This window comes from Vigna radiata, chromosome 9 (genome assembly GCF_000741045.1).
Source record: "Vigna radiata var. radiata cultivar VC1973A chromosome 9, Vradiata_ver6, whole genome shotgun sequence".
NCBI classification, from domain to species: Eukaryota; Viridiplantae; Streptophyta; class Magnoliopsida; order Fabales; family Fabaceae; genus Vigna; species Vigna radiata.
Window position 1 is genome coordinate 13,410,351 of NC_028359.1, and position 9,870 is coordinate 13,420,220.

Here is a 9,870-nt window from a genome sequence, read left to right on the forward strand (position 1 = left end):
AATCGCTTACGGACATGGTGTAAGCGATTACAATGCCATTTGTACCAAAAGTCCAACGATGCTCCCTGCCCCTGCTAGAGAGGGCTTCCCAGTGTCCTATGGTTGGTCATGACTTGGTCAATTTGTATGTTGAGAGTCTGGGATGAAATGTCCCTGCCTGATGACCAACACGTGTTCAGTGGCAAGTAAGGGTTCTTTACCAAGTTCCACGTGTCACCCATGGGGACTATGATAGACTGCGTAATCGATTACACACATCCAGTTAGCGATTACACTGGTATTTGTACCAAAACTCCAACGGTGCTCCCTGGTCCTATTGGAGAGACCTCCCCAGTGTGGTGTAGTTGGTCATATGACTTGGATATTTTCCAAGTACACTGAGTGACTGGCGTGTGTAATCGCTTACACACATGATGCAAGCGATTACATTTTGAAGTGAACCAAAACTCCAACGCCGCTCCCTACCCCTGCCAGAGACGGCTCCCCAGTCTTCTGTTGGTCATATCTTGGTTAATTTCCACTTCTATTTACACGTTTACATTGGCATGTGTACTAAAAGAGCAACGCAGCTCCCTGCCCCTGATTGAGAGGGCTCCCCAGTGTGCTGTGGTTGGTCTTTCATCCAACATAATTGGTGTATATTTCATCGAAGTTTGTAAAATATATTGTAATACAAACAAAATAACTATTAAATTAGAATAGTAGGCGAAAAATATTTCCATATTCATTGATCCCTACTGTGTACATTGATACCATAATACGAAATGAAATCAAAATAAATTAATCATCGTCATCGATGATGAAGTCATTGTAATACCAAAAACAGTCATCCTAGTACGAATTATAGTAATCCCAATAAATATTACAGTCATCCAAATCAAAAGAAGGAATTATAGTCAAGATTACTACAGTCATCCTTAAAAGATTCATAGTAACCTGCAAAAGCAAACAAAGATCCACGGTTATGTCTACAAAATATCATTACACTGGGTTAGAGTTCTCTCCGTTGTTGTTGTCTGGGTTAGAGTTCTCTCCATTGTTGTTGTCTGGGTTAGAGTTCTCTCCATTGTTGTTGTCTGGGTTAGAGTTCTCTCCATTGTTGTTGTCTGGTACTTTCGATGTGGATGGTTTTAGATGATGAGGATATCTCAATTTTCGCATAATTTCAGCCATATTTGGTTCTTGCAGGTCAAGGGGTCGAATCACTGGTTTCGGTGTCTCCATGACGAGTTCCTTTGTTGGAGGACATATGTCAGCGCCAAATACTTTGATTACATTCCGAAGCACTATGTTAACATAACAGTTTGTGGGAAATGCACTAAATGTACGAACCTAACTCAAAAGAAGCAAAAATCATGAGTAACAATAGGTCAAATTATGTGGAATAAATAGTTGTATGAAATAAATGGGTTACATTGTTAAGTATCATAACGCAACCAAGACCGATATATGGACCAAAAGATGGATCTTTAAGAACTTTGTGATGTAAGGAAGCCTTCATAGTACCACTAGGGTCCTACACACATTTAATATTACATTACATTAAATTAAGTTAAGGAACCAAACATAAGAAATTTGATAAATATTACCTTTAGACTCAGTTTCATATCACCAAGTCCATTTGGGTGACACTCCTTAACAATACAAACAACAAGGTGAAGGGTTGACACTGATTTTGCTATGTGTAGGTGATTGGCGTTATTAATATCACCATCTTTCACAATATCTGCATTTCATGCTTAACTTCAGTATCATCTGCAAAAATGTATTCATTTACACTTTGATATGAATACTGACCATGGTGTTTGATGTACATCTCAGCCCATTTCCATGCATTTGTATTGAATTCTCTTTCATATGTTGCTTTAGCAACATCCTCAACAAATTGTTGGGTGGTACGAGGATCATCACTTATCCTATTCATCATGGTAGCCTGCACATTCCCAGCCGGACCAGGAATCAAGGATGAGGAGCTATCACATTTCTTCAAGAAACATTGGAGGACGTCGTCGTCAATTTCAAGACCTTCCCAAGCATCCATGGTCTTCTAACCTGAAAGGAGAATACAATTTATTAAACACAGATATTAAGTTTGAAACTGGAAATCGTGTTGTGAACAAAAGACATTACTTCGAAGAAGTGTGTTCGTATTTTGGATCTTCGATTTATATTCTAGGTGACTTTCGTAGAACGTAATGTTCGGTCCTATATAAAGAGGAAAATAATTGATAACTAAGTTTTTTAAAAAAATTAATTTAACAATCAATTATTAATCTTTCATATTAATAATGTGGAATTACGAAAAGGTTAAGGTTAATTAATGAAATTAATTATTCCATAATTTGGTAATTTTGTTATCAGAATTCCACTTTCCTTGTAAACCATTTTCATGCATTAAATGAATGAGATTTCATGGAAATGACAGTGCAGATTGCCTTTTAACACATTGTCCCACGCATAAGGATAACTTTTTGCTTATTTAGTGAAAGTTGCGTTTGATGTGTGCAAAATTATACTTACTTATACACTCCACCTTTTCCCTTACCTAATATATGACACACATTAAATGCTGCTTTCCTCCTTAAACACCCTATACCGTAATATTCATTTCTTTGTTTGCATTAATTGCTTTTACCTTAAACCATTTAACTTTGAATAACTCATTCTTCTTTAATACTTGTGCTCCTTCTCAGCAAAAATCCCCTTTGAAGTTAAGTGCAGCAGCATCTAAATGCATATTGTGGTTGTTGGTGGTGGGTTAGAAACAGACCAAGAAAATTTAAACACGAGTATATTCAAGCATTGAAGGCCTTCAACTGGTTGTCTACATGTAAGTACGGTCCATCCTTTAAATTTCTAACGTGTTCCATATTACTGAAAGTATATTGGTGGAACTATTTCTTACAACGTGCTTTCATATATTTATGACTTCCCTCTACCTGTCTGTTGCTTTGAATATTTATTTAATTTTGTAAGGATTCTAGGTAGGTAATACATTCATTGAAGGGATGCACAATTGTCAACATTAAATGACTATGGATGGTGAAAGCGTTGAGGATTTTAATACCGGAGATGAGAGTTTTTCAGACATCGTTCCTAGTGTGAACATGTGTTTTGGCAGTATGGAGGATGCCAAGAAATTTTATTGTGATTATGGAAAAAGATGTGGTTTTGGTGTTCGAACAAGAACTTCAAAGAAGAACAACAAAAACAAAGTTTATTACTTGAGATTAGTTTGTTCAAGGGAAGGTAAATATGTTTCTAACATTCGTCCTGAAGTGAAAACTCTACCTAGTCAAACAAATCAATGTCCTGCAGGAATCACATTTGCTAGAAAAGATGACAAATGGGTTGTTAGGACTGTTGTTGTAGAGCACAGTCATGAGCTTTGTCCACAAACCTCCAATCTCATTCGTGGCAATATAAAATTGAACATGCACGCGAAACACACGTTGGAAGTTAACGATGACGCGGGTGTACGTATAAACAAGAGTTTTCTTAGCATGGTGAGTGACGCTGGTGGATACGAAAATATGGAATTTATGGAGAGAGATGCTAGAAACTTCATCGGTCAACATAGAAGGTCAGTTTGTAAGGACGGAGATGGTCAGACGCTACTACGTCACTTTTCAAAAATGAGAGACCTGAATAACGATTTCTTCTACGAACTAGAAATGGATGAAGGAAATAGAATTACTAGTGTATTTTGTGCGGACGCTAAAAGCTGAGCTGCTTGTGAAGAATTTGGTGATGTGGTTTCTTTCGATACTACTTATCTAACAAACAAATATGACATGCCATTTGCTTCATTTGTGGGAGTAAACCATCATGGACAATCCATCCTACTTGGTTGTGGATTACTTTCATCAGAGGACACTACCTCATTTGTGTGGTTATTCCAGACTTGGTTAAGATGTATGGCCAACAAGGCACCAGACAGTATTGTCACAGACCAGTGTAAAGCAATGGCTAATGCAATTAAAGAAGTATTCCCCAAAACAAAACATAGGTGGTGTTTGTGGCATATAATGAAAAAGATACCTGAAAAATTGCAAGGGTATAAAAATTATCTTGCTATCAAGAACGATGTGAAAGTGCTTGTATATGACTGTTGTTCCATAGTTGACTTTGAAATGGGTTGGAAAGAAGTACTCAGAAAGCACAACTTAGAAAACAATGAATGGTTAGGAATTTTGTACGATGAGAGACATATGTGGGTGCCTTGCTACTTGAAAAATCATTTTTGGGCGGGTATGTCCACAACTCAAAGAAGTGAGGGAATGAATGCTTTTTTTTATGGCTTCATCAATTCAAGTACGACACTTCAACAATTTGTGGTTCAGTATGATAATGCTCTTAAATTCAAAGCCCAAAAAGAAATTGAAGCGGACTTCTCTTCCCTCAATACAACTGTTGCCTGCGNGTCTCAATCACCTATTGAAAGACAATTTCAAGTGGAGTACACACACGCAAAATTTGAGGAAGTACAAAATGAGTTTCGATCCAGGATGAATTGTTTCATCAAAGACACGGTCAAGGACTGTATTTCTAACAAGTACACGATCAAAGAAGAGTGCATGTGGGATGGAAAATGTTCCGCCAAATATTACGATGTTGAATTTGATCCCCTGACAAAGGATACAACCTGCTCTTGTCTACTATTTGAGTTTAAAGGTATCCTTTGTAGGCATTGTCTACTGGTTCTCGGTCAAGAAGATGTGCAAAATGTCCCCTCGAAATACGTGCTTCGTCGTTGGAGTAAAAATATCAGAAGAAAGCACACATTAATTAGGGTAGGTTACAATTCTTTGCATCAGGAACCTAAAATGCAGAGATACCAAACGTTGTGTAAGCGGTTCTGACATAGCTGAGGCTGTTTGTGAATCTCAATCAGCATCTAATGAATTGGAAAAAGAATTGAATTCTCTTCGTAAAAAGTTTGGAGTCAATACACAATTACGAAATAAAATAGTAAGTGAGGAAGGACAACTGAGGTATGAAAATCCACTCACCGGTACTCCATCGAACACCGCATGTGGAAGTAGTGATGTACTTGTTCGTAGTCCAAAAACGGTGAAGCGTAAAGGCCGACCAAGAACTAACAGATTGAAGTCAAGTGTAGAAACACTAAGCAGAAAAAGGAAAACCACTTCAAGGAAGCATGCCTCAACAACAACGCATCAACAAAATGTGGGTACTATGATTCATGTTAATGTATAATTATGTCATTTTTATGTCACATGGTGCTCATATATGTTGTTTTTTTATCACAGAAAACAACTACCTCTAATCTGACACAATCCGAAGAGGTCCTTCGTTATTCAAACGAAACGCAACAAGTTTCACAACTATCTGAAATGCCTCCACTTGGCTTTATGTCATTATTATCTGTTGTTCATAATAATTTTAATAACCCACTTTGATGATGTTTGTTACTATGGGATCATATTTTATTTTCATATATTTTTGAAATCTGTTTTGCACACTTTTGACATGTTAAATTTTGGAATAACATGTTCGTAGGGAAACTAACTGCTCAGGTAATCGATTACAATGTCAGTTGTAATCGATTACAGCACAATGACAGCACACATATGTAGTGGCGCTGCAGACACATTGAATTACCTCCATCAATGTTTCGTAACTTCCACCGCCATCAATTGTAACCGTTACCCACCTCACCCACTACCCCTTTAATTATGCTTCTAACCCACTTGGAAAAATAAATCTTTCCTCACTGCAAGTTATTCAAAACGTCCATTCCTCTTTTCAAAAACCTAATTTCAAAAACCCTAAACACCAATAATGGCAGATCCTGCACAGAAGAAACGACGGGCTTCCTCTTCGAAAGGGGGATCTCGAAGTCGCCCATCACCTTCCCCTCCGCCGTCGCCACCACTAACATGTAATCAAGTGTTCTCTAACGACGAGCAATACGAAAGGTTTGCTGCACATTTCTTTGAACGTCCAATCCTTGAAGGGAAGTACCTAGACAACGCGTTCTCGGTCCCCGGAGAATTCGAATTCTATGACATTTTGAGACAGGCTGGGCTAACTCAATTTGTTGGTTTTAGACGGCACTACTACCCCGAATTAGTTCGTGTTTTTTACAGCAATATGCGTATATCAGAGTCTGGAATCATTCGGAGCGAGGTTAAGCAGGTGAAAATGGCAATCAAACCTAGTCTTTTTCATAAACTAACTTCGATTCCTTGCGTTGGTGTTCCTTTTGAAGGACATGTAGTTGATGAGTGGAAGGAGGAATACAATTCTGTTACTGCTAGGCAAATGGTTTGTAAACCAGATCCGCGACCAATCAATAGATTAACGGCAGGGCGAATGAAGTTCGAATGTAGATTACTTCATTATGTAATTTGTCGCATCTTACTTCCACGATCAACCAATGTTGCACAGGCAAAGGAGGAGGACATTATATTGATATGGGCAATGATGAATTCTCGTGAGATTAACTTGGGCCATGTCATTCGTAACAGGATGAAAAGGGCTACAAGGGACAACGCCCAACTCCCATATCCGCATCTAATTACCACCATCTTGGAACACTTTGGTGTCCCTATAGAAACTGACCCTTTCGTCGAAGTGAAGGATAGACAGAGGATTGGTTACGATGTTATGACATCCATGGGTTATGAAAAAAACGCGGAAGGAGTATGGGTTTACAAAGATGATGTTAACATTGATGAAGAAGAAGATAATGAAGAAGCACATGATGGTAATGAAGAAGAACATGAAAGACAATCGTCTCCAATTCCAGATGAATCATCTTCTGCCACATTGACTGAAGTGATGACACAGATAAGAGATCTCCACATGTTCCTGGCCAATAGATTAGACACAATTGAAGGTCGAGTTCAAAGTGTGGAGGAACAAATTATTAACCTCCGAAACGAACGACCATCGAATTCTTAGATTTAATTTCATTGTTGGCTGCTATCTTAACTTTATTTTCAGAACTTGCTCCTTTGTTAACTTTTGTTAAGTCTTTAAATTAATGTATGTTGCTTGTATTATTCTTATGAGTAAACTTCACTTCGAGTTCCAATTGTGTTACATATTCAATTTCAAACTTATACGTTTTGAAACTCTGTCCTAACAAATGCAAATGACGAGGTTGTACATAGCCTGCGTTCAAAAAATATATGAAGTCAAGGAAGTTAGGGAGCCATTATGTAATTTGTAGGGAGTATGGAAGAGGATTTCGAACAAAATCAATTCTGCTAATTGTAATCGCTCACAATTCACTGTAATCGATTACACTGTTGAAGTTTCCCTACTCAACGTTTTCAACCAATAGTAATCGCTTACAGTAGGGTCCTCATGAAGGCACATGCCATCACAGATTCTCAACCTACAAAATAACCAAGTCATAACCAACAGCTAACTGGGGGAGCCCTGTCTACCAGGGGCAGGGAGCAGCGTTGGAAGTTTTGTACAAATTAGAATGTAATCGCTTACCGCATGACGGTAATCAATTACCCAGGCAAACACTCAATATAAACCTGGAAAATAAACAAGTCATTACAAAAAACAGCAGACTGGGGAGCCCTCTCTAGCAGGGGCAGGGAACACATAAGGACTTTTGGTACATATGCCAATGTAATCGCTTACACCATGTTCGTAAGCGATTACAATGACAAACACTAAATACAGACCTACAAAATGACCAAGTCATTACCAAAAACAGCACACTAGGGAGCCCCCTCTAGAAGGGGCAGGGAACAACGTTGGACTTTTGGTACAAATGGCATTGTAATCGCTTACACCATGTCCGTAAGCGATTACATTGACAAACACTGAATACAGACCTACAAAATGACCAAGTCATTAACAAAAATAGCACACTGGGGAGCCCCCTCTTGAAGGGGCAGGGAGCAGCGTTGGACTTTTGGTACAAATAGCATTGTAATCGCTTACACCATGTCCGTAAGCGATTACATTGACAAACACTGAATACAGACCTACAAAATGACCATGTCATTAACAAAAACAACACACTGGGGAGCCCTCTCTAGCAGGGGCAGAGAGCAGCGTTGGACTTTTGGTACACATGGCATTGTAATCGCTTACACCATGTTCGTAAGCGATTACAATGCCAAACAATAACCAAGTCATTACCAAAAACAACACACTGGGGAGCCCTCTATAGCAGGGGCAGGGAGCACCGTTGGACTTTTGGTACAAATGTCATTGTAATCGCTTACAACATGCTCGTAATCGATTACAATGACAGACACTGAACACACACCTGGGAAAAAACCAAGTCATTACCAAAAACAACACACTGGGGAGCCCTCTCTAGCAGGGGCAGGGAGCACCGTTGGACTTTTGGTACAAATGTCATTGTAATCGCTTACAGCATGCCCGTAATCGATTACAATGACAGACACTAAACACACACTTGGGAAAAAACCAAGTCCTTACCAAAAACAGCACACTGGGGAGCCCTCTCTAGCAGTGGCAGGGAGCAGCGTTGGACTTTTGGTACAAATGGCAATGTAATCGCTTACACCATGTCCGTAAGCGATTACATTGACAAACACTGAATACAGACCTACAAAATGACCAAGTCATTAACAAAAACAGCACACTGGGGAGCCCTCTCTAGCAGGGGCAAGGAGCAGCGTTGAACTTTTGGTACACATGGCATTGTAATCGCTTACACCATGTTCGTAAGCGATTACAATGCCAAACAATAACCAAGTCATTACCAAAAACAGCACACTGGGGAGCCCTTTCTAGTAGGGGCAGGGAGCACCGTTGGACTTTTGGTACAAATGTCAATGTAATCGCTTACAACATGCCAGTAATCGATTACAATGACAGACACTAAACACACACCTGGGAAAAAACCAAGTCCTTACCAAAAACAGCACACTGGGAGCCTTCTCTAGCAGGGGCAGGGAGCAGCGTTGGACTTGTGGTACGAATGGCATTGTAATCGCTTACACCTTATCCGTAATCGATTACAGTGACAAACTCAAAACAGATCTGGGAAATAACCAAGTCATTAGCAACAACACAATGGGGAGCCCTCTCTAGCAGGGGCAGGGAGCACGTATGGACTTTTGGTACATAGGCCATTGTAATCGCTTACACCATGTTCGTAAGCGATTACAATGCCAAACACTGAAAACAGACCTGGGAAATAACCAAGTCATTACCAAAAACAGCACACTGGGGAGCCCTCTCTAGAAGGGGCAGGGAGCTGCGTTGGACTTTATGTACAAATGTCATTGTAATCGCTTACAGCATGCTCGTAATCGATTACCATGACAGACACTGAACACACACCTGTGAAAAAACCAAGTCCTTACCAAAAACAGCACACTAGGGAGCCCTCTCTAGCAGGGGCAGGGAGCAATGTTGGACTTTTGGTACACATGGCATTGTAATCGCTTACACCTTCTCTGTAATCGATTACAGTTGCAAACACTGAATACAGGCCTGGGAACTACCTTAACTGTAATCGATTAAAATGTGTCAATTGTAATACGTTTCATTGTTAAAGTAATCGCGTACATCAATCCTTGGCCTATGCCATTGCCATATTAATAATGCTAATGGTAATAACTTATTTAATGTAACAAGAATAAATAGCAAAACCAAATTAAACACGTATTGAACATTCATATAGATATTACATTAACCACTTCCTTCATTCACAACCAAATTAATATATCAATACAAACCTGTTGATACTTAAACAACTACCAAATACTAAACTACTAATATATAACAAATTTAATTATTTACAAATTTTGGACTATATCCAGTGTAAGGAGTTCTACAAGCTTTGCTTTTGTATCGTATTCTACGTTGTCCTTGTCCTGTCTTCATAACGCTTCCACG

The 9,870-nt window shown here is 39.1% G+C and overlaps 3 protein-coding genes across 3 annotated transcripts; 2 read left to right on the top strand and 1 right to left on the bottom strand.

Annotated features, from left to right (window-relative positions):
- Positions 1-981: 981 nt before the first annotated feature.
- On the bottom strand, positions 982-2,041 carry LOC106773383 (ankyrin repeat and ELMO domain-containing protein D-like). The gene is made up of 4 exons (XM_014660081.1): positions 1,798-2,041; positions 1,590-1,726; positions 1,415-1,516; positions 982-1,332 (listed from the first exon to the last, which is right to left on the bottom strand). The coding sequence occupies exons 1-4, from the start codon at positions 2,039-2,041 to the stop codon at positions 982-984; spliced, it is 834 nt and encodes a 277-aa protein (XP_014515567.1).
- Positions 2,042-3,035: 994 nt separating this feature from the next.
- LOC106773385 (protein FAR-RED IMPAIRED RESPONSE 1-like) lies at positions 3,036-3,728 on the top strand. Its single transcript, XM_014660082.1, has one exon. It carries the CDS (start codon positions 3,036-3,038, stop codon positions 3,726-3,728), a length of 693 nt encoding a protein of 230 aa, XP_014515568.1.
- A 66-nt stretch (positions 3,729-3,794) lies between these two features.
- Positions 3,795-5,220, top strand: LOC106773386 (protein FAR1-RELATED SEQUENCE 5-like). Its single transcript, XM_014660083.1, has 2 exons — positions 3,795-4,674; positions 4,895-5,220. The coding sequence occupies exons 1-2, from the start codon at positions 3,795-3,797 to the stop codon at positions 5,218-5,220; spliced, it is 1,206 nt and encodes a 401-aa protein (XP_014515569.1).
- The last annotated feature ends 4,650 nt before the right edge of the window (positions 5,221-9,870 follow it).

Coding starts and splice junctions, on each gene's coding strand:
- LOC106773383 (XM_014660081.1), bottom strand. CDS start 2,041: ATGGATGCTTGGGAAGGTCTTGAAATTGACGACGACGTCCTCCAATGT. Junction 1,517..1,589: donor ATATGAAACTGAGTCTAAAG/GTAATATTTATC, acceptor AAATGTGTGTAG/GACCCTAGTGGTACTATGAA. Junction 1,333..1,414: donor GCGTTATGATACTTAACAAT/GTAACCCATTTA, acceptor CTTTTGAGTTAG/GTTCGTACATTTAGTGCATT.
- LOC106773385 (XM_014660082.1), top strand. CDS start 3,036: ATGGATGGTGAAAGCGTTGAGGATTTTAATACCGGAGATGAGAGTTTT.